At 41.2% G+C, this 23,662-nt stretch overlaps 4 protein-coding genes across 5 annotated transcripts; 2 read left to right on the top strand and 2 right to left on the bottom strand.

Moving 5' to 3' along the window:
- The first annotated feature begins 3,030 nt into the window (after positions 1-3,030).
- Positions 3,031-5,776, top strand: scg2b (secretogranin II b). The gene is made up of 2 exons (XM_054761082.1): positions 3,031-3,197; positions 3,344-5,776. Exon 2 carries the CDS (start codon positions 3,361-3,363, stop codon positions 5,083-5,085), a length of 1,725 nt encoding a protein of 574 aa, XP_054617057.1. The 5' UTR covers positions 3,031-3,197; positions 3,344-3,360; the 3' UTR covers positions 5,086-5,776.
- Positions 5,777-5,835: 59 nt separating this feature from the next.
- ap1s3b (adaptor related protein complex 1 subunit sigma 3b) lies at positions 5,836-13,036 on the bottom strand. 2 transcript variants are annotated; one of them, XM_054761299.1, is made up of 6 exons: positions 12,864-13,036; positions 11,071-11,249; positions 10,820-10,928; positions 10,598-10,735; positions 6,529-6,590; positions 5,836-6,378 (listed from the first exon to the last, which is right to left on the bottom strand). In XM_054761299.1, the coding sequence occupies exons 1-5, from the start codon at positions 12,864-12,866 to the stop codon at positions 6,549-6,551; spliced, it is 471 nt and encodes a 156-aa protein (XP_054617274.1). In that variant the 5' UTR covers positions 12,867-13,036; the 3' UTR covers positions 5,836-6,378; positions 6,529-6,548. The 2 variants fall into 2 exon arrangements, with proteins under 2 accessions (XP_054617274.1, XP_054617283.1); XM_054761308.1 differs by lacking the exon at positions 6,529-6,590 and having other exon boundaries at positions 5,840-6,378; positions 12,864-13,031.
- On the top strand, positions 12,614-19,934 carry LOC129171995 (dehydrogenase/reductase SDR family member 12-like). The gene is made up of 10 exons (XM_054761286.1): positions 12,614-13,367; positions 13,673-13,806; positions 13,884-13,966; positions 14,918-15,013; positions 15,602-15,683; positions 15,771-15,832; positions 15,930-16,034; positions 16,100-16,190; positions 16,535-16,672; positions 16,762-19,934. The coding sequence occupies exons 1-10, from the start codon at positions 13,312-13,314 to the stop codon at positions 16,926-16,928; spliced, it is 1,014 nt and encodes a 337-aa protein (XP_054617261.1). The 5' UTR covers positions 12,614-13,311; the 3' UTR covers positions 16,929-19,934.
- LOC129171930 (cullin-3-B-like) lies at positions 16,920-23,624 on the bottom strand. Its single transcript, XM_054761095.1, has 16 exons — positions 23,562-23,624; positions 22,779-22,976; positions 22,591-22,704; positions 21,677-21,837; positions 21,489-21,603; positions 21,183-21,411; positions 20,966-21,111; positions 20,030-20,206; positions 19,769-19,939; positions 19,584-19,691; positions 19,289-19,413; positions 19,113-19,209; positions 18,905-19,039; positions 18,623-18,809; positions 18,358-18,503; positions 16,920-18,279 (listed from the first exon to the last, which is right to left on the bottom strand). Exons 1-16 carry the CDS (start codon positions 23,619-23,621, stop codon positions 18,148-18,150), a joined length of 2,301 nt encoding a protein of 766 aa, XP_054617070.1. The 5' UTR covers positions 23,622-23,624; the 3' UTR covers positions 16,920-18,147.
- Positions 23,625-23,662: the final 38 nt, after the last annotated feature.

The raw sequence follows: 23,662 nt of genomic DNA, 5'->3' as shown, positions 1-23,662 counted from the left end.
ACTTTCCTCTATTTTTGCATGCCTGATTCAGTGTTACGCACTTTCAAGCAATCTGCTAATGGGTACACAAGAGAAGCAGTGAATAATGTGTTTGGCTGGGGATTGGAGGGATGTGATGTCACAGCTGTGGTGATGCTGTGGGATTAGACAACCCCCCACACCACCACCACCACCACACACACACACACACACACACACACACACACACACACACACACTCTTTTCTTTTATCAATGATTCTTCCTGTTCCATTTCCTGGGCCGACAAAATGAAAAAAAGAGCAGTAATTTGACAAAATATGAGAATAAAGTCATAATATTAAAAGACAGACGTTTTTTTTACAACCATAAAGTCATAATACTATGAGAAAAACATTTACCGGTCATTGAAGCATCAAGTTGAAATACTGAACACATTTTATAGTTGAAATATTAGCAACAAAAGGAAGAATAAAGTTTAAATGTTTTCGGAAAATTAAGGTGGGAAAAAATTTCAACGTCATGAAAATGAAGTCAAAATATTATGGGAAAAAGTCACAACATTCCAAAGTAAGTTGAAATGTTGGTAAAATTGAAAAGCAACAACAGCAAAAATGAAAGAAAAAACAGCAGAGGATAAAAGTTTATAACTTTGTCCCCCGCTGAGATGCAGGCTGTTTTTTTCTTTAAAGATGTATATCTTGTTAGCATATCCACATAGGTGGTTTCCAAAATGTAAAGTATCAAAGTGGCCCCTGCTTCCTTTGATTTTTCAGTACGAGGCCTTCGTTGGGAAAAGTTTGGACACCCCTGCACTAGACACTCTGTGCCAGACTTGGGCACACTCGACACTCAAAGTCCGGTCCATTTGACTAACGTGAGAGCATTGCAGTCCGGACTCAAGCATGGTACACAGCAAATTCAACTGTGTTAAATTCCCAGTGTTGATGTTAATGTGTGGAATGTGAAAAAAAAATTCACTGTTGCTATCACTACTTTTTGAGTTATTTTAACCAAAATAGTGCTATTTATCAAAGTGAGTTGTTTTTTTTTTGTAATACTGAGTGTCTGGCATGGCGTAAAAGTGCTGTGGGAAATTACCATGACTAACATGGCTACCGAGCTAGATGTTGACAATGCAAATCTGTTCTTTGGGGGGGCGTTTTGCAGTTTTTTTTGTATGTTCGTTCTTTGATGTGAGTAGTTCTGCTGAGGTGTCGAGTACAAACTGGGTGTGGAGCTGAATATCATATTGGTATGCTCGTGGGCGTCGAGAAAGAGATAGACCTTCCAATTTTCAAAAGGATAACCAGCATTGTCATTAAGGACAATCAAGCATTTCTTTTGATGTGCAAAGTGGACGCACTTTATTTTGATAACCCCTTCAATGCATATTGTACAAAGGACACAGGAGATTCCTTTTTCTGTTCAATCTGTAGGTTACTTGATGTATTACAGACCACATGACATGCAGTTTTCCAATGAAATAGATAAAAAAATTACATTGTTCCCCACTGTCACATTGTTTAACCCCCTTTAGATTTTTACTGTATGCAGCTGTGTTGAATGGTGTGCCTCTTCTATAAAATTTGGTTCAAAATGGAAATATTTTTGTATTTCAGGTTTTTGTGAGGCATTATAAAAGGACTTATTCAACACAAAATTGTGATTCAAGAAAATAACACTTAAGAAAGCTCACTTGATGAGGGTGTTAAGGTACGGGTGTTAAAATAGGTGAGTTAAAAGCAACTCATAATGTGTTGAATTCAACGATTTTAAGTGGTCACTTCCTCTATGTTAAACATGAAACCCTTTGAAAAGTGTTGCTTGTACTCAATCTAGTGTGGACCGTATATAACAAACTGAAAGTGTTGAAACTAATTCAACAGGAGTTGTATTGACACAGTTGGATTTACTGTGTATGCTTCCCTCGCCCGAGGTGCGGGCCTGGGCCAATTGTCATGCACAAGCACACATACAGTCTCCCCACCGACGCTAACAACTACTATAATAGAAACAAACAGAAATAATGAAATTGAAGAATTGACCACACCTCCTGCCAGTTATTTATAACAAAGCAAGGAGTACTTGAGGATTTCGTAAACATGGTCCGAATGAAGACTGTGAACAAAAATAACCTCTTAACATTCTGGATAAGTGTATACTTACAATTTTGTAGAATCAATCGGATAAAAGAAGACCCTTTTCCCATTGGTTTAAGACTCCATAAAGGCGTGGTTGGATGATTTGGAAGCCCATTGAACTACAACAGAGATTGTGACACATGAGGCCTCTCGGACGTTACAATTGGACAAAAATAACAGGCACTCAATCTGTATAAGTCTAAGGTGTTCCAATGCATTTGTGTGTTGTTGCATTGGTGATACAGTGGGAAAAGTGCTTTTCAGGAGACCATATATAAATCTTCCCACCTCTGTGACCCTCCCTTGGTGGGTGCCATGCTGTGTCCTCTTTATCTTGCCACTCGTGGCAGTATGCAACATTGACTGCATGCCCCCCTCCAGTCTGTCAGTGGAGGGTGTTTATCACCGTCTGGGTGGGTGATCTCGGAGACGCAGAAGAAGCAGGGAATTGGAGGAGGAGCAGCTGAACTGCGACAGCGCCTGTGAGTCATGCTGGAGGGTTTAACTCCTCATGTGCCATGGAGAAGAGACAGTAATTGCGTTATGACAAAAAATGTGCAGGTTTGACGACAGTTACAGGAAGGTGCAGCTATAATTTTAGGAGTACTATGGCTTTCAAGTCCAATCATTCGTCCTGTGGGGTAATATGACTCAACTTGCACACGTATTTATTTGGATACACGTCATGTATCTAACATTGGCTTTTCCTTCAAATATAAAGCAGAAAAACATATCCTTTGTTTGCTTAAGTCGCACTTTGATTGTGTGCAGCCAGTATGCTCTTGTAGCCGATCAATAACGCTCACTGAGCAGTGCCGTGCAACAGACAGCGTCGAGGGCTATTTTTAATGCTGCTAGCTTCTTTTGTATGCCATACCATAAACGTGAATCATTTATATTGGCTCTTTTTTTTAGGAGGTAGGCTCTTGCGTGTGTTGCGTGCGATGACGCGCAGGTCAGGTGTCTCCTCTTATATGGCGCGGAGCTGTCCAAGTGCTGCACACACACAACACACACGCAAAGCTGCAGGAAAGAGGACATGCACGACACTTCTACTGCTGTCTGAGCATAAAAGGTAAGTGTTTGTACTACAAAACGTGGTGCTATCGAATAATGAGATGTATAGTGCGACGAAAGCTTGCTTTTGCATGACATGACTCATCTAATCGTTGCGAATGCTGCTTTTACCATGCACGTCAATCATCTTTTCTTTGTCTACAGGTGATCAATAGCCTATAATGCTGCATTTCCACCACAAGTTGCCCTCGGGGGTAGCCGTGGTCCTCCTCGCCTTCCTTCTCCACGGATGCGCGGTGCGGGCGGCGTCTCTCCCCCGCCACTACCGCCTCCGAGGCGGGGAAGGCGAAGAGCAGCCGGCGGGTTCGGACCTGCTGAAAGCCTTAGAGTACATAGAGAACCTGAAGCAGCGTAATGGGGGTCGACCTCTGCCTGTGGACTACGACGAAGTGGATAAGTTCAGGATGTTGCTTCAGCTCGCCTCGCAGCAACAACAAGAGGATAATGGTCCATCGGATCGTCAGGATATCACCGCGGAGCAGCTAATGAGGAACCTCCTCAAGACCATCCAGGATCAGGCCAAGCTCGGATCAGCATCTACACCCCGAAACGACCGCCGCCTGCACCGACACCGCACCAAAGACACTGAAACCCCGCAGAGCTCACCAGCAGACTATGCCAACTACCCAAGACCCCACAAGAAGTACCCGTTGATGTTTGAGGATGAGGAGAACACAGATGCATCCAAACGGGCTACAGAGGACTTGGACCAGCAGTACACACCGCAGAGCCTCGCCAACCTTCGCTCCATCTTCGAGGAGCTTGAGAGGATGCCTCTGAAGAGAGACCTGTTTAGTGATGATGATGAGGAGGAGGCTGATGATGAAGATGCAGCCCCTGGAGAGGAGTGGGTTCCTGTGGAGGAAAGAGAGGAGACAGAGGAGATGGTGAATGGGAGCCATGAGGAGGCAGATCGGGCACTTGGGGACCAGGAGGAGGCTGCAGAGGCAGAGGAAGTGCAACGACGCTCGGGTCAGGACCAAGAGGACGCGGATGATGACACCAAGCTGGTCGACTATTACCTGCTGAAGGTTCTGGAGATGACCGATCAGACACAGAAGAGGGACCAGACTGGAGAGCAAAAAAAGAGACTCATCCGCCCTTCCATTGTGGACCCTCGCACGGTGAAGGAGCTGCTGGAGCTCTCCTTGAAACTCCACGTCCCCCCACAGGACCTCATCGACATGCTGCTTACAGAAGAGCTCCGGAAGCTCCACCGCAACCCTCCTGCTTCATCTCGCTACACGGTAGGACCGACCCCTAAAGTTCGCTATTTTAGTCGTAGACTGCCCCTGAAGAGCAAGATGGCCCCCGAGGACATGGACCGGGAGGACTTTCTGGACATCATTGGCGTGGAGACCATCAGTAATGAGTATCCGGTGATGCCAAGACCTGCCAAGACATCCTTGGATAGAATCCCAGCAGGGTCCAATGTCGCTCCCAATGCAGGTTCTGTTAAAATCCCACCTCCAACCGGACGTAGAGAGAACCTGTTCTTATCCGAGCTCAACAAGATGCCCCTTAAGCGTCAGGCTGATGACGGCGATGACACAGACAACCATGACGTGGAGGACGAGGTGACCACCTACCTGGCGGCCAAAATCCTCACAGAGTACCCTCCTAACAGCATCGCCAAGCGGGACACCCAGTTGCAGATGAAGGGCAGCTTCCCCTATGACCTGTACGAGCGAGCCATGAAGGACTACTTGGGCCAGGCGGACTCTGGAAGCAGACCGGTGGCCAAAAGGGAGGCTGAGGGGGTTGCAGAAGAGAAGCCCACAGAGGTGCAGAGCAAGGAGGAGATGACGGTGAAGACCTCAGCTCCACAGACCGTGCAGGGTGAAGGTGGAGAGGAGCACCATGACAAAACTGTGGCTGGAATGTAAAAGCTATGAATATAGTATTTCTCTATGGTGGATGTGATTTAGTTTACAAATTTTAAATTGTATGAATCATAGCTATCATCACCCTAATAAAAATAAAAACAACATAAATATAGTCCCTATTTGCTGCAAGGTCATTATATAATTATAGTGACATCATAGGTAATATTCAAATCACAGGGTTTGTACCTTCTCTTGCTACCAAATTCAATCAGCACTTACTCACATAAAATTAAATTTATAAAAGGTTTTGTGATGCTATTCAGTTCGTTTACATTGGTTGTTTGTAGACAGACCATCACATTATAGTCACAAGAAATTAACATGTCAAACCACGTATATGTTAATATAGCTGTAAATGGAAAAAAACAAACAAGACAGCCTTGAAGGCATACTTTCTAACATAATATAGAGCTATCTATGAGAACATCAGTTATTTTCAATTAGCGGCTGGCTGGAATGCTGTGGCTCCACGTATATTCAAGGTCTGTGAAGATGTTGTTGTTATGATTATTAAAATGAATAATTATTTAAAAGTCTAGACATCAGCCTGCCTTCCAAACGCTTTCATACTGCAAAGCTCTGTATTGTTGGCCTATACCAGTGGTTGTGCTCAAGTATGCTCATTTTTAAACCATTTTGTACATGCTCAGTAATGTGTGATGAAGCACAGATGAATAAAGCATCAGATGTATTATTTTTCTTCTTGCTGCGTTGTGTTGATTATTAAATGTAAAAAAAGACTCACAGGATTCCTCCTAATTTATCAAAAGTTGCATTTAATTATAAGCTCCACCTTTGTATAGTGCTTGTCATAAAACAATGTTTTTTTTACACCTATGCTAGCGCAAAGAATAAAGCGCAATACATCTGAGATTAATACAGAACAAATATGCATATCAATTTCATTCAGGAATGTGTTCCTTTAAATAGACACAAATCATAAATTAGCAATTCAAATATATTATTCATAACAATAACATTCAGGAAATCCATAAAATAATTTCATCACGACAATGTTTTTACCTCAACTCTTGTGTTTGCTGTTAAAAAGAACACCCCTTCCACTTTGAAGCGTGCAAGAGAAAGAAATATTATATTTACTTGCATGGCAGAAGGCAAGCATTCAATATTCCGGTTTCTTCCAATAAAAATGCTTCAGAGAAGTTAATCTAGTTTCCATGGAGTCTTCTTTGACTCATAGACAATATATTTGGCTTCTGTATTCTCCTGAGTCCCTTCACGTCCCTTTTTCCTGCGTCAAAATGCCGGTTTGCTCATATATTCCTCCATTGTCTAGAAAAGAAGAAAGAGACAAACAAGAAAAGATAAATCAGCTTCTAAGTGTATTTACAGTTAATATTCAGACGTACACGTTTAACACCTGGAATTAAAAGGTGCCAAGAACACCGACACACAGTCACTAACACAAGCAGAACATCTAACCTGTCTGTCCATATTCAAGGTCATCCAAACAGCTCCACCTCATACCAATCACTGTTGCCATCCTGAAGCGATAATGATCAAAATCAATGGGAGGCTACACTACAGCACACATTCTAAATTCAGGTGTTAGTCAGGCCTACTGAGAAGCACAGAGGAACACACCCAGGAAACGACTTGACCACACAGAGCCGCCATAGCCTTAATGGAGAGCAGGAAGTGTCACTAAAATTACAGTAGGCACCCTACTTCCAGGCAAAATCTGTCTCTCGCTTGCAACTAACGCTGGCAGAGAGAGAGAAAGAGAGTGAGAGAGATAGAAGAAACACACACGAGTTAAAAACAGGCAGCAAACACACATCTACACACAACAGCAAACATCCAAAAGCCTATTAGCTACATAAGAAAGACACGCCGGAGGCCGCTTCAGCAGCGCCACTGTTAATTAAATCGGACTGACTACTGAAGATGCTTGGCGCCACATTCACACTCACAACTACACTGAAACAACACCTTCCCATGCTCGAGTTAAAAATGCACAACTTAGGAGGAAAGTTACTGTTCAGAAAAACATTCATATTCAATTTTAGGTCACCTGCAGACTAAAGTTGGACACAGACTGTGCACTGGTATAGTGCATGCAACTGAGCACTGGAGTCAAACATGTAGTAGTTTTACACTACATATTAGTAACTGTGTGTGACAGGTGTTGCCTCCACCTTGTGTGTGTGTGTGTATGTGTGTGTGTGTGTCTGTCTAAGGTAATGTTTACATGGACAGCAATGTTCCATTTGTACCTACATGTAGGCAAAATTTGCACAAGACACTGACATACAGTATGTCAGATTAAGCTACAACTGCAGCTGTGTCTGCACATACACATTTTGAAAAATATATCTTTAGTTTTAGTTTCAGAATCAATGTTTTAAAGGATTGACAAGAAAATGCAACAGGTGGCGCTACAAACACCTACAAAAAAACAAAAAGGTAAATCAAGGACAGGTATACTTCAGGATTACCAGTTTGGCAAAAAGGAAAAACAACAAATAAAATAATCCGGAATGTTTTCAGTAACCTAAAATCAAGTTTGTGTAAAAACATAACTCTTTTTAAAAACCACAGTGGAAGCCCTGAAGGTGGCACAATTGGGAAAGTAAGCAAAATTTTCTGGAAAAATATGCCTCATAAGACAAAGGTCAAAGCATCAGCATTAGGGAAGTCTCTTAAAATCGTCCGACTGATATTTGCATAAAAATTATCTACAGTATATCGGTGTCGGGTTTTTTTCTGATGATGTCAGCGCATGAGAGATGACATCATGCTCGACACAGCTTCAAGATTGCAAGCTCAGTATGTCCGCGGCCTAGAATTATTTCCAAGCAAGGAGTCTTTCTTTAATACAATATCACACCTCAGAAAGAATCCCTCTGGAGGCACACGGAGCTGCCGTACCTGCAGAAAAAATAATAAGCGACTGGGGACACGTTGAATAAACTCAGTTTATAATTTTGCTCATTATTCCAGAGTTTCATCCTTTGCACTTTACCCTGTTCTTAGACGGATGTTTGTGCCTTATAGCAATGTGCAGCTTTCCAAATTGTATCATTGCAAGCATTGTTGAATTGCTTTATTTGTGACTTTATTAAGTCTAGCCTGTCTCACTTGATGATAGTCGCTGACACACATTTAAAATAAATATGGCACTTTTTCGATAGCATACATTGTATACTGCAGTCTGTCTTATTTTGCACAAATAGTCTTTATTTGTGAAATGCCTCCATGAGATTTGACATTAGTTTGAGGGAAGAGCGGCTGCCAATATTGGTATCGGTTGATATTGGTAATGAAGTGCTGGACTATATCGGTAAGAAATCCTGTTCAGTATATCTGGTGAGACCTCAGTTTAGTGAGCATCTGTCCAAAGTGCAGCCTGGGGGCCATTTGCGGGCCAACTCAATTTTGGGAGGAATATTCTATACATAAAATTAAACGTAACATTATGGCCACTAAAGAGAAAAAGGTGAAATATTGAATGCGTGAATGAACAAGATATCACACTAAAACTGAAATATATTTAACATATGATGACTCGTTTAATTTACACTAGAGACATAACACAAACAAACAAAAAAAAACAATATCAAACTTCCAGATGTCTTCATTTTCTTTGTTTGTTTTCTGTGATGCCACCACAGAAGGGTAAAGGGGAAAGAAGGGTAAACAATTTTATGTGTTTAAAGAACATTGAAATGTTTCTTACAACAGTGCTTAGAGTTAATTAAAGATTTCTGATTTTGATTTCCATTATTTCCCGTGGGACAATCATTTTGAAATATGAAAAGATTGGATGTTTTATCTGTACATCTATTTGTGTGGAGTTAGCTCGTCTGTTAAATGGTACAATTAGTAAAACAACAGTTGTTAAAAACAGATTTTCTTTCATGTGTATCTAACTGGTATTAAACAACCAGCCATCTTATTACTTACAAATGCAACATTACGTCATTTGTGGGCAATATTTTCATTTTCATTGTTTGCATTGCATCATATTGTACTCCGTTGTATCAAATTATGTCAAATTGTATTGCATCGTAATTAGAATTAATCGGATTATTCTATATCGCCTTGCATCGGGTGTAGCTTGATCTGTATAGTATCACTGTATCAAGATTCGCATAACATTGGCCTCAGTGATGAAGATGCCTATGTCTGCACACATAATCACACTTAGAGCAAATGTTGTATAATGTGTTGGCATCAGATTATTCAATACATTCAGAAAGCCGCTCAGTGCGGTGTCTGTTCTTGTAACACAAATCCAAGACAAGATGACAGATGTCAAGAACACACACTTGTAGGCTGAGAGGAAACACTCTGACAAACACAAATGAATATCAAGATGTTCTGAAGTAACTAAAGCAGCAAGTCCCATTGTTTAAACATGTAGTCTTTATATACTCATATTTCCAGGAATGATAGTTTCATCCACACAAAACCGTCTTTTAGGTCAGAAAAACAAGGTTAAAATGTTCAAGACTTAAAACGATTGTTCCTTTTCCAGAAATGACTTTCTTCAAGTATCTGATTTGATTCTAGCTTATAGCGCCACCTGTAGCGTTGGCATATGCCTGACAGCCTGCAATTGCATTTTTATTTGGAGAGGCTTTTGACATTTTGTTTCATTGACATCGTGTTTTTTGTTTGTTTGTTTGTTTGTTTTTTAACACCATATGCACAATTGGACATAGCCTTAATTGAAAGGTTTTAAAGGGGCCAAAAGACTTAATGGGGGAGGCACAGTAGCGTCAGAAAAACAAAGAATGAAACACATACGAAACATGTTTCAAAGCTTCTAAACCAACCTCAGTAATGTTTAAAGGCAAAATTATTTGATTTTTACTTCCTATAGTAAGAGAGTAAAGAATATGGCATGGCTGGAGTATGCTTCAGAAAATCAGTTTTTCGGGGACTAGGGGAGGCCCAAACCTTATTATACACTCTGAAGGGAGGCTCACTGTGCCACACTTTGAAAACCTCTGCCTTAATGAAAAGGTAGGCCTGCGGGCGCCTCATGTGGTCGTGGGGGGCTACCTGGTGCCCGCGGGCACTGTGTTGGTGACCCCTGGTCTATAGTGTCCCAACTCTAAAAGAACCACTATTCATTCTCCACCAAATGTGGATGCTGTGGTTGGGCACTCAATTCCGTGAAGTAGTTTGTTAGGCGCACTGTTTGGCCATACGATAACAGAGAAATACATAGTATTTTTAGCAATAATTTTTGTTGAAACCCAAATAAAAAAAACAAAAACAAAAACAGGGTGTACGAAAACCGAGGTTCCACTGTATAGCAAACTAGTCCACAACAGTACTACAGTTGGTAAAACTTTTACGAAGACTTCCGATTGCTAACAACCAATCCTAAATGAAAATAGATCAATTAAATTCTCTGTGTTTCACTTGGATGCCTTTATGGCTGATGTTTTTAATTATGTTGAGCCTTGCAACAGACGCTCATGCCACACTTGTGAGCCACTTGCTGTTTTGAGTTGTGTTGTGCGCCAGAGCGTCTCACCTCTTGTAGCATGTCTGAGGCTTCAATGGAGCGGTTCACAATCTGTTTAGAGGTTTCTTGTATTTCTCCTCCCATGAGGAACTCGTCCAGGATAAAATAGGCCTTCTCAAAGTTAAAGATTATGTCCAGCTCGCACACCTAAGAGGAGACAATGACCAGTGTAGAATGCGCTTAGGACTACTGTTTGAATATGAAGTGAAGGGGATAAGATGAAGGAAATACATTGCCAAAGTATCTGTCCAGCAGCTCCACATAACGATGAATAACCTCCAATGCTAGCAGCTCATTCTCTTGGTTCTCTATGGCCAAGCAAAAATACAAGCTTGCATATCTAAAGAGGAAAAAAAGGGACAGTTTTAGGCTAAAAAGAGTACATTGATAGACAATATACTCAGGGTGTGTGTCTAAGAGTAGTGCACTTGCTTTGTTGGTAATTCTAAGCGGTTAGACAAGAATGCGGACGCCCCACCCACCTCTTGTAAATAATCTTCAGGTCTTTCCACTGCAGGAAGTTACAGGTGCGTGGTTGTCGTGCCAACACGGTTGTGGTCATGTCCCTGATGATTTTTTTCTTCTCCCGATCAGACATGGGCGTGTACCATTTCTGCAATCGCAACTTGCCCTGGCGGCTGAACAGCAGCAGGAAACGCATCTGAAGACATGGACATACAGTGAGGAGGGCAGGGGAGGGAAGAAAGGAGACAAACATGGGGGACATGCCTTGTTTCCCATGTCCTCTGGTAAGGAATTCCTTACCAGAGGACATCATTAACAAGAGCATGTTCTTCTGTTGTCATGGCTCGTTAAAGAATAACTTCATTCCCCAACTATCTCACTATAATTGCTCAGCAAAATATCTGCAGGTTTATGGTACAAGGACTCTTCAGCATAGGCTATGTAACATTTTAAAATGTGTTGCTTCATATTGTGTAGTTCAGTATTTTGTCTCAGTGAGAAAGGTACAGTCTCGCCACTTTGCAGTTCAAATTTCGCAGCTTTACTCTATCACGGTTTTTATCACGGCAACCGACGCCAAGCTAAAACTCAACTCTGAACCACCAACGTCACTTCCTGTCCAAACTTATTTATTGTCTTGTCTTATTTATGTCTTAAATGGCTTATTTACTCTTATTGTGTCTACTATATTGGGTAATACGAGTGTAAAGGTGACTATAGGGATGTTAGTTCATTTCTAGAGGGCTCTAATAATGTTTAAAAAACTTATTTTGAAGGTTGTAAACAGGTTTTCTACGCCCTAACTAACTTTGCGAAAAATGTACTGATCACGGTTGGGTCTGGAACCATTTAACAGGAATAAACAAGGGTCTACTGTGCTGTGTAAATAGTGGTAAGTTTGCTTAACTGTAGACAACTGTTTTACAACCTTATGCAAAATGCAACACTCCACAAGAATAAAACCTGTTGTGCATTGGAGAATCCATATTGAATTAGGCTTTCCAATGTTGTTAAGCACACGTTTTTAATCACTAGTTTGAGGTGGTTTTAGACACATTTTTGAGATACTAATACACATTTTTCCAATTGCCTCTGGACGTACTGTACTTGTAAATGTAAAACGATGAAGATGATTGATGAAGATGCAGAATGGGTAACCAAGAAAAAAAATGCTTCTTGCCATATCATTCATAATATAACTATATAATACATGGCAAGAAGTGCACACAATGACAGAAAAGTCCAAGTTCAAGCGACATTTTTTTTTTTAATGTGCACTGTTAATATAAAAATATAGACAAATAATTTGTTTTATTTTTAAAAAGTCTTGCTCCACTCATCAACTCATAGACGATGATGGATGAAAGACACCATTGCAAAACACTACTGTGGCATAGCGAGTTCACCCAAGACAGTTAATGAATGCAAAAAAAGTTGTTGCAAGTTGTATTTTTCTGGGTGTCAAGAAGACTTCAGTGTGGAGGCGGCGCTTGGAAAAAGGTTGCTAGAAGATCTGTGTCAGGTGACACTCAAATAAACCCGGAAAGCCACCAACTCGACGCAAAGTGACCGAACCTGTTTTACTGAATGGCCTGTTGGATTACATTACCATTAACTCAGACATTAAATGGTGTCAAACCTTAAACACAATGAAAATACATAAAAACTAGAAACCTCCGCGGTACGTTTCTTAAAAAAACAAAAAATACAAACCGGAAGTAGCATAAGAGTCTCAATTCTGGCGGCGACAACAGGTGCAAACAGGTGAGGCTAGCTTTTATGTTAAAACTCACGCTGATCACTCACTTACCATATTGCCAGCTTTTAAGGTGCCAGAGTGTTTAAAAACGTACTTTAACCCTCACTAAGGGTTAAAACACCCTTTCGGAACACATATCCTTAATCCATAGCCGTCGTCCACCGTCGGTTAGCAGCAGCCTGAGTGAAAGTTGCTAAACTCCGCCCTTCCTGCCCACGGGGCGGTGTCTGTTGTTGAGTCGGCGTACACCTCCAGCACCTGCAAACCGGATTGCAGGTTGTGTGGCAGAGGTTAGAGATCACGTGACTTTTGCCGCGTATTTGAACAAATCACTGGTTATTGTGTAGCGGCAGTACCGTGTAGTGTCGACGGAGGGCGCTATGAGGTGACTTCTCCTTCCGTTGCCTGCTTCATGTGACACTCATCTGTCACAGTGGTTGACAAAAGCAGCACACTGGCTCCTTCAGGAAAGGCTTCCGCAAAGTTATCATTTGATAACATGTCCCTCTACCGAAATACCATCTGGTTCTTAAATGGAATACACCATTACACAAGGTCAGTCAACTCTTTCATTTATATTTTGTGCTTAATTTATTGCCATGAATTACTTGTCCTGTAGTTTTTTATTAATGCAGAGTGTATGTATTTATTTAAACAAAGCAGGCTTGTCTAGATGAATTACGAAAGGCCTGATCACCGATGGCACCACACAAACTCTCCCTTATGTGCCATCACAATAGTCCCATTGACAGTTGATTTGTCTTGAGGATGACATCAACACAGAAAAACATCATAGTCATATTAGTCTTATCTCAGTATCTGTTTAGATTCTCCCATGTGTGTATTCACTTTTGATTTAGGAATGGATATGAAGCAGCATCTAAACATTTTGAGCCACAGGACATGGATGTGTCCGTTGTGGGAAGGTCTTTTATGGTCACTGGAGCCAACAGCGGAATTGGGAAAGCGACCGCCATGGCAATAGCCAAGAAAGGTACACAGCCAAGAGATGGGTTCTCCATCATGCACATTTATGTAAAAATAAATAAATCCGATGTGTTGTGTTTGTAGGTGGTAGAGTACACATGGTGTGTAGGAATAAAGATAAAGCTGAAGAGGCCAAGGAGGCGATTATTCATGAATCTGGGAATACCGTAAGCATTGTTTCTGAAGGGTTCCATAAACGTCTCTGAGCTCCAGCAGGAGTGTATTGAAAGTGTGATGTCCAAAATCTATCTTGATGCTGGAATTTAGACATGTTTAGTAAGTCCTACTGCAGTGGTGTCCAGGGCGACATACAGAAAAACTGAAGGATGCCGGGAGCCACCTAACCCTGGAAACATTTTCTACATTAAAACAAATCCAGTGTAGGTCAATATATGCTTAGCTCTCTGAAGAAAACATTCACATCTTTGCTTTAGTTTAATATCTAATAATATATCTCATTAACGATGAATTCATTTTATTTTTACCATATGCCGAGAGCCAATAAAAACAAAAAAAAGTTGCGGGCCACTGTACTACTGGGAAAAAGGCGTTTTGTCTGTTTGTACCTTTTAATGCCAGAGTTAATCTAGTAGATGCTCTCTAAGCTGAAGTCTCGCGACATTCAGGATGCAAAATTTTGGACTGGGACTGTATGCGGATGTCTTGCATTACATCATGAACAATGGTGGGTTTTAAATCTCTTTTATGTCTTTTATATGACTTTTGAGGGCGATTTTTCCTGAACATTTGAACTGAACACCACATTGTTGGGTATGCATATGACTTTGGAGGTTCCTATTTAGTCTCATAGGGTTGAAATGGGGTGGACAATGTCCAGTAAATTCTACAAATACTCACTGGAAACGTAAAATGGGTAATTTTGGAAATATTAAAAGTTGGACATGTTAGTGAAAAGAGGGAATCGTGCAATTTACCACATTTGTATTTATTTCCATGAATTCCCATAGATTCCTGTTAAAAACAAAAAAGGAAAGCTGAAAACTCTTGTTGCATAACCTTACTAATCAGTGATTGCATAGGCTGTCTGCAAAGGTTAAATAGTTATCATGAATGACTATGAAAAAGAAGTGTACCAATAATTGGTCATTTCATTTCAGGAGGTATACATCCATATTGTGGACTTGTCAGAGTCGCACAAAGTCTGGCAGTTTGCTGAGGCCTTCAAGAAGCAGTATGCATCTTTACATGTGTTGGTAGGTATATGGACCTGAATAGAAGACGAACACCCTCTTTTTCAAGACTAGCTTTTGGAAAATCTGCAACATTAATCTTTTTTTAATCATGTTTTCAGTATGAGTGAACTAACTGGTAGATTACAATAAAAAAGAATAGCATACTATGGGCGGCATGGCTCAGGTATTAGAATGGGCGTCTTCCAACCTGAAGGTCGTGGGTTTGATCCTCCGTCCTCCTGTGATCGTGACCAAGTGTTTTTGGGCAAGATACCGAACCTCCAGTTGCTCGTGATGCTGCGTCATCAGTTGGTAAATGCGTTAGAAGTGTCAAAGCGCTTTGAGTGCATTGGAGGTGGAAAAGCGCTGTGTAAGTGAAAGACCATTAACTAAATGGCTTAGCTGCTGGACAGTTGTTATGCCTCATTGACCAACATTATTTTAAAATTAGCATCCTAAGATCCTCTGATTGCTAACTTGCCCAACCTTTGAGATACTTTTCCCCCCGTGTGTGGGTGACAGGAGGAAAAGCTCTGACTCCTGTTGGTTTGCCTGTATAAATTGCTCGCTTTTTTCTAGGGAAATTAATTAATTTTGTATATTCAACAGATAAACAATGCAGGGTGTATGATACACAACAGAGAGGTGAATGATGAAGGCCTCGAGAAGAATTTTGCTATCAACACAATGGGTAAGTACTACTATGTACTGTACTTTTTACGCATGACATCATCCTCATACATTGAATCAAGCTTGAAACTGGTCTTTGTCTCTTTAGGGATGTATCTTCTGACTGAGAGTCTCATACCACTTCTACAAAAGAGCCGGGATCCGAGGGTGGTAAGAACCGGCACACAATCCAATTTGCTCATCTGCATCATGTGGACTGCACAGTGCCACTTTTGTGCTTGTCTCAGCACACTGTGCCTCTGTTTAGATCACTGTGTCGTCAGGAGGCATGCTTGTCCAAAAGCTGCAGATTGATGACTTACAGTCAGAGAAAGGGTACTTTGACGGTGTCATGGTCTATGCCCAGAACAAGGTAGCTTGGGGGGTCGGTGACTTCATTGAGAATGTGAAGGATTCATTCTATGCTGTTCCTCTCAGAGACAGCAGGTGGTGCTGACAGAACAGTGGGCCAGAGAGTACCCTGCCATTCACTTTTCAGTGATGCACCCTGGCTGGGTAGATACACCAGGTACTCATTCACAACTTCTACAACTGCTAAGTGCATCTAACATGTGAGCAAGTACTCAGGTAAAATGCAAAACGATGCATTTTAATCTATTTTAACCATAAGTTTATGTAATAATGCACTGAGAATGTATCAGTGAGGAACAGGCAGTGACTATTGCTCATTACTACATAAGCCAAATAATGACATTAAACTGGTGGTTAACATGTCATATCATTCTCAGATAATTTATGTATTATTGCTTTTCTTTGAATTGTCTAAATTTTCACCAGAAAAGTCAAATACTAAGCCAAGAGGTCACCAGTCCCGACTGTGTCATGTAATTAATGCATCTTTCTTACTTGCAGCTGTGTCCACATCCATGCCGCAGTTCCACAGTATGATGGGAGGCAGGTTGCGCACTGCAGAGCAAGGAGCAGACACGGTGGTGTGGTTGGCTTTGTCCCGAGCTGCCAGCAGAACCCAAAGTGGGCAGTTCTTTCAAGGTAGCCATCTTTCTCAGAGCACAGCGGCAGTGTCTTTCCCGCCCCATTTTCTCATCTTGCACACACATACACGGTGGTCTTTGTTGCAGATCGTACGCCCGTCCCAACCCACCTGCCCCTGGCCTGGACTCGGAGCTCTACAGTGGAGGTTCTGACTTTCATCGGTCACCTGGAGATTCTGGCCAAAGCTGTACAGTCACTGCCTGATCCACAAATCAGTGATCCACTAGGCCCCAGCACCCCCCATGTAGTATAAATTTGAATGATGAGAACCAATCAAATCAGTTACTAGGGAATAATACACATATGTACACTTTATTTTTTAAAAGACTTCAGTAGAATTAAAGACTACACAATGTCAAGCTTAAAATATTCATATTTTCACAGTACAGTATCTCACAAAAGTGAGTACAGCCCTCATATTTCAGTTTTATGACAGTATGGAAGGACAATACTACAGAAATGAAAGAGCAACAAAAGTTTCAGGATTGTCTAAGAACATGGAACAGAACACAAAAAAATCTGATTACAACATTCTAAATACATTTCTTGAAACATTAGAGCTCACTAGACATGAAATAACACCCCTTGTATTTGACATAAAACATAAATAAGAGTCCTGCTCGTGTGTGTTGGTGTAAATGTGTTCCGGTGTTAGGGGAACTCAGTGGGGGGGTGGACAAGAAGTGTTGTCGGCATTTCAGAGTTGAGTTTTAGCTTTGCATGAGTTACGGCTGCAACAGCAGCCTGTATTTTATTACGGATTATTGTGCCTTCGGTGAGATAATTCAAACCTGCAATAAAAGCCTGTTGTTCTGGTAATCAAGTCTGGTGCTCCTGTCTCATTGACCCTAAGTTACATTGCTGACACCTAATAACCAGTGTAGAATACTACTGTACAGATCATCACAATATCTTTGAATGGGTCTTCAGAATGCCTTTTATTTGCATTTTAGTTCATTTAGCCGTTTTAGGCAAAAGTACATACAATTTGCATATTTTTTTATTACATTGCCATAGTCAACCACAAAAAAAGCATGATTAATATTTTTGAAAAACTGATTAAAGTATTGTCCTTTGAGAAGATACAGTATAGTAAAATTGATGCTGAAATGTGAAGGGTCCACTCACTTTTGTGTGATATTGTACATGAGTAAATGACTCAAGATGGTCATGGTCATCTATGACGGTATAGTAAATAACAGATACAGAGAAGAGCAAAACATTTATGGAAAAAAAAACTACAAAGCATCAATACTCTATTTTACAATCTACATTTTAAATACATTTTTATACAGTATTGAAACAACAAAATCATGTGCAAAATTACAATTTTTCCCTTTATGTTGCTAACGGGATCACAGGAAGACATTAAGGTGAATTTTGGTGCAGTTTTTCATCCCATTTAAGTTTGTAGCAATTGTTCGAAACAATGTTGTGTCAATCAATTCAAAACCCCCTTCCCGTCTCATACTCTATGCGACATAGGTGTATATATTACGGTCCTCTGGTGTCCTTGCCAAGTATTCTCTCTCTATAAGTACCTCTATGCGCTTTTTGATGACCACAGGGCTGGGGAGGAAGTGTGCCTGCAACTGCTGAGTCACCTGAGGACACAAGTCACAGCCATTTGAGAGGTCAACACCTGAATAGGAAATAAAACAAAATGGATTGTGTGTTCTCACCTCAGCCACCAATATGTTATGCTGTATCTTCTTCCTGGACTTCATGATGCGCACAATGGCTGCGTCGATCATAACCTTCCTGTCGTCATCCACTTTCTGCCGTGTCTCTTTCCTCTCAGGGTCGGACTCCCCTTGTTTAGCAGCGACTACAATTACACAGGTACAAGTTAACAATGAAACAGCATATTTTATTTTGATTTTTGCATAAAAATGTACATTTTGCAGTGGTGTCACGCATAGTATTGCAAGCATGTGTGTATCATACCTGTCTGGATTTTGACTCTGTGTACTTTGGCAGTGAATTGGTCATTGACTGTAAAGACGTGTCCATTTTCGATCTCCTTAGACTTGGGCTCTTTGGTGAGGACTCTCTGTGTGGGCTTCCCACAGGCCAAAGACTGCAAGGCTCGCACTAACTCCCATCTGGGAATATCTGTCTCATGGTGGATCTCCTTTAAAAAAAAAAAACAACCCAAAAACCACAAGGGATGTGTTGAAAAATTATGAGAAAGTGTGTGCAAAAAAGCTACAGGATTGTGCAACAAACCTCAAAAGTGCAGTTTTCTCTGTGGTTGAAGAGCATGAGGATGGTCATCTGGAATGTGGAGACCTGTAGTATGGTCTTACGGGAGTTGGAGCCAGTCATTTGGGTCGCTCCCATGGCTGCTTCGGAACCATCCTCCTGCACATGAGACATTTTGATATTACCCAACATGAAAATGATTCATATTACCAAAAGACACTGCCTCACTCACCTTTTTTAAAGCACCATAGAAAGTTGCAATTAGGTCGGCCCCGCCCATGTGATGCTGCAGCGTGAGCTGTCTCCCAGTGTGTTTGGCAAGGTAAAACCTGCCGTAAAATAACATTGAGCATCTGAACACAAACTACGAGATGTTACATGTATCAGCTAAATGATAAAGAGTATTACCTCCTGAAGACCTCAAAGGCGTGTTGGGGGGAACAGGGGATGGTGCATTTTGGCGTTGCAGACTGTGTGGGCCAGTAACCAGTAGTGAGGACTCGGACAGTGAGGTCTACACCACACAGAGAGGCCTGAAAAAGAAGCACTTTGTAAATCACTGTGTTTGGGAGACAGAAAGAAGCATTCCTGATAGCACACACTGCAATTGAAATAGAAATTGTTACTGGAAATACAAATAGCCAACTATAAAGCCCTGATTCATCACTCATTTGAAGACACTATGGGATACCATCTTTCTTACCGGCGTGGACTGTATGTGTTGCCTGAACTCATCCATTGTGGTGTTGGAGATGGTCATATCGCGAAACATTCCCTCCAGTTTTGATGTAAACTGACAGCCACATTCAGTCTGTAAAGAGCAAAGATGGACAACTGTGAGCTCAACCAGCAGACACTACTGATGTAAGACAACTGACCTTCTCTTACTTTGAGCTTGGAAATCATGCTCTTCTCCAAATCGTCCGAGACACTCTTGTTGCTCAGCAATCTCCGGCCCAGATGCTGCTTGTAGTACCTTTCAAACACATCCTTCTCTTGCAAAAACCTGAACAACACCATTGTCTTGTCCAGAATTGACTCCACCTCCTGCTCTGTCAACTAAACAAGGAGAGCAGAGACAAAAAATAATAAAACTGAATTTTCAGGATGAATATGTGAGATATTTCTATGCTCGATAGAACAGCATACCCCTCGAACGCCCTTCTTGAGCTTGTCATCAATGAAGAGCGATAGGTACTCCGGTGACCTTGAGTTGAGGTTGAGGAAATACTCAAAGTCTCCAGCAATGGTTTGTTTGAACTGTTTGTCATTGATGAAGGACTCATGGAGGAAATGGTCAAATACCGTCTTCAAGTCAAGCAGGCCCTGTTGAGGAGACAAGAACTCACACTAAAGCTCCAGCAGCGTGATTTCCTTCACAAAAATAAAGATAGCTGGCAAGAAGTGAGTACACCTCAGCACGAATGTCCAAATTGTGCCCAAAGCATATTTTGTATGAGCACAGCTTCAGAATGTCACAATTCATGTTGAAATTAACATTTCCTATAAAAAAAAAAAAACGCAGCTCCCAAGTACCGTCAGCACTAATACAGCCTCATATCATAACACTACCACCATGACTGTCAGCAAGACACAATTATATTGGCACTCACTTGTGTTGCCAACTATTTTAGACAATAATGACTGTTTCAATTTCAAGCTGTACACTGACTACTTTAAAGTATGTACAAGTTTCATTTGACATTGTTCCTTCAGAAGATATACTGTAGTAATGTAATTCAGTTACAAGAGCCCTAAATATTGATCATAGTTGCCCAAAAAAAGTAGCAACAGTCCATTTTTTAGTGCATAAACTAAGCAAATAATGTATTATAGCGGTCATTAGCCATGTTTTTTGTTTATGTTTGATGGTGAATGTATTATCATTAGCATTTGTTACATCATGGTGTGTTCAGGACTCTTGCAAAATAGGAAATATCACAGTTGAAGCTTCCAAGATTTTTTTCACTCGTCTACATTTTACAGAATCATTTCACATAGAGGATATGGCCACTATTGTAAATGATCCAATTAATCAGAGTCTCCAAAAACAATTGATAAACCTCGAGGCCCAAAAAAGCTTACCTGAATATAGTCGACTGGGTTTTTGCCCTCTCCTTCCTCTGACACTAGAGCTCTCCCCTGCTCTCGCAAGTACACACTCATACACTCGCACATAGTTTTTAGGCCATTTGGCACACGGCTGAACAGCTTGTACATGCATGCCAGGTCTGTGGTCGAAGTAACAGAGAAAACGTATAAGCAACAGGTCTTTATGTGCATAGGAAAGGTTACATTCTACCTTCTGTTATGCCATTCCTGAGCATGTGGACCATCCCAGAGTTCTCCATCTCCACTATCGTTTTCATGTGTTTTGTTATCAACTCTCTTTCCACCACTTTAACAATGGAATCCTCTGTGGACTTGTCCAAGCAGTGAATTACACGCTCAATCTCTTCGTTGATTCTGGCCTCGACCTTCTTGATATAGATGCTGGTGCTGTTTTCTGCGAGAAACCTTTGGCTTTCCATCTAAAGTAGGACATTAGTATTTACTTGATATGCTCTGAGTACATTCTAGAACACACAGGTAGCCAAATGCGACTCACCTGGTAGAATCCAGCTGACATTTCTAAGAATGGGCGCTCAAAGTCTTCCTCGTATACAGACCTGCTGTCTAGGCCCAGAACCATCAACATCTGGCAGGTGTTTCTGATGGACCCCCTGCAATTACAGTAAGTCAAATTGTAATTAACAGATCACTGTCCAGCAATCTACAGTGTGGGTGATCCCTAACCTGTCTACAACCTCTCCCCTCCTCTCACGTTTAATCATATCCAGAAGGGTCTGCCATAAGTGGTCTCGAACAGAACTGTAGTGAACCACTTGCTCTCTGAATACGATGAGGCTGAGGTTGTACACATTCTCTACATTGTTTTGCTGGACGTAAACCCGGTCCTGGAATCACACAGCAGAACATAAAGTATGTGTGTGGGGATCAACACTGATAGAGTGAGTAAATTTTTAGGTTTTAGGTTTGATTTTCAGGTTGAATGAATACAACCCTCACATTTCAGCAACCAACTTCAGTACATTATATCTTTTCAAGAGGCGAATCCAGAGAAATAAAGGATATACTTAAGAATAGTCCATGTGCAGCTTTTATAGCCATACAGATTTACTATTCTCTGAAAATTACTCAAAACCAAGCCATTATTGTGTAAATAGCCTACAGCCAAGCATAAGTGCTGGTGGCTCTGGGGAGCAGTGCTTCATTGAGGGGAAAAAATAATTCCAACATATATTGTAGCATTCTGAAGCAGCGGGGCATCCTCAAGCAGAGGGTGGAGGAGCACAAGGTGTCTAACATCCACCAGTTCTGCGTTGTCATTATGGAAGAGTAGAAGAGGATTTCAGTATCAACTTATGCAGCTGTGGTGAATTCCATACCCATGAGGATCAAGGCAATGCTAGGTGACAATGGTGACATTTTGGACACAATTGGGACATTTGCACTCTGAGGTGGACTCGCTTGCCTTGCCAGCTATTTTGACAATGATGGCTGTATGTTGGGTTATTTTCAGTGAATAGAAAATCAACACTGCTATACAAGCTGTACACCGACTACTCTAAATACATGTTTCATTTCCATAGTATTGTCCCTTAAGATTATCTGGCAGCAGAAAGATAGGGGTGTAAGTGCTTACTTACCATGTACATGAGAATGTCTCTGATCATGATAGTGGCAGTCTGATGATCATTCCACTCTTGATTGAGGATTTGCAGAAATGTGTTATTGAGAGACTTGAGGACATCATGCCGAACCTTCAATTAGAAACTAAAGTTAGCACAAGTAGCAGGCATTTAGAAAAATTCACAAGCTATGGATATTTCTTTACTTTGTTGATGAGATGCTCGGTGACAACCTCCGTCAGGCCCGTGTAGAGCTTCTCCCCATGCTTGTGGAGCACCATGGTGTAGGCATTCCTGTACAGCTCCTCAAAGCTTAGCCCGCTGTTGTTCTTCCGCTGGATTTCCTGGATGGCATTCCTTAGCAGGGCCCAGATGTTGTCAACATACTTCTCATCCATTGTCATCTACAGTGGATGGACAAAAGGGGTAAAATAGGATGTTATTATAGAAGAGACTTTTTATGTTCAGAGGGGACCACTGTGCAAAAAAAAAACAAAAAAAAACACAAAACCCAGACGCAGCTTTAAACCACATTGTGGACCAATCACCAATGTGGTTTACTGTGACAAGAATATGACCAAAAACATCTGCAAAATTGATGGCAGCCAAAGTAACAGTTTAATATAGTGGTATTGCATACCACAGCCGCAAATGCAGTTATCTTAAGAATTGATTTAAGCCTGCAATGGATCTGTATGGTGCAGAAGAATGACATTCCAGCTGTGATTATTGATTAACATAATAAAACATTTCTGCATCCATCCATCCATCCAACAAAATGGATGGATGTAACTGCACGACTCCAATTCCTTATGCTAATCATGTAAAGCAATTTTCTTAACTGGAGACCAACGCACTCTTGTGCCTGGTATGGCTTCTTATGGCAGCTTTCACTTGCCACTGGTATGTTATTGTTTGTCACATGCTAAACAGTGGGGAGGTTTCTAGCACTTTTTATAAATGTTCTGTGGGAGCTGTCACATACTTACAGGGAAGGCTCGTATCCTCATTTTGACCTCCTTCTTGGCTTCACCTTGCAGATTGGCCATGATTCTAACGGTCAAGTGACGCTCCCAAATAATAGAGACTG

Source organism: Dunckerocampus dactyliophorus, chromosome 2, assembly GCF_027744805.1.
Source record: "Dunckerocampus dactyliophorus isolate RoL2022-P2 chromosome 2, RoL_Ddac_1.1, whole genome shotgun sequence".
NCBI classification, from domain to species: domain Eukaryota; kingdom Metazoa; phylum Chordata; class Actinopteri; order Syngnathiformes; family Syngnathidae; genus Dunckerocampus; species Dunckerocampus dactyliophorus.
This window is presented reverse-complemented; position numbering and strand designations above follow the sequence as displayed.

What these genes read in the sequence shown, in the direction of transcription:
- LOC129171995 (XM_054761286.1), top strand. Translation starts at nt 13,312, where the DNA reads ATGTCCCTCTACCGAAATACCATCTGGTTCTTAAATGGAATACACCAT. An exon ending in GGAATACACCATTACACAAG is followed by an intron (nt 13,368 to 13,672) that starts GTCAGTCAACTC and finishes CTTTTGATTTAG; the next exon opens with GAATGGATATGAAGCAGCAT. An exon ending in TGGTCTATGCCCAGAACAAG is followed by an intron (nt 16,035 to 16,099) that starts GTAGCTTGGGGG and finishes TGTTCCTCTCAG; the next exon opens with AGACAGCAGGTGGTGCTGAC.
- scg2b (XM_054761082.1), top strand. Translation starts at nt 3,361, where the DNA reads ATGCTGCATTTCCACCACAAGTTGCCCTCGGGGGTAGCCGTGGTCCTC.
- LOC129171930 (XM_054761095.1), bottom strand. Translation starts at nt 23,621, where the DNA reads ATGGCCAATCTGCAAGGTGAAGCCAAGAAGGAGGTCAAAATGAGGATA. An exon ending in CCGAGCATCTCATCAACAAA is followed by an intron (nt 22,705 to 22,778) that starts GTAAAGAAATAT and finishes TTCTAATTGAAG; the next exon opens with GTTCGGCATGATGTCCTCAA. An exon ending in TGTCAGCTGGATTCTACCAG is followed by an intron (nt 21,412 to 21,488) that starts GTGAGTCGCATT and finishes GTCCTACTTTAG; the next exon opens with ATGGAAAGCCAAAGGTTTCT.
- ap1s3b (XM_054761299.1), bottom strand. An exon ending in TGGACAGATACTTTGGCAAT is followed by an intron (nt 10,736 to 10,819) that starts GTATTTCCTTCA and finishes GTCTCCTCTTAG; the next exon opens with GTGTGCGAGCTGGACATAAT. An exon ending in CCTCAGACATGCTACAAGAG is followed by an intron (nt 6,591 to 10,597) that starts GTGAGACGCTCT and finishes TTATCGCTTCAG; the next exon opens with GATGGCAACAGTGATTGGTA.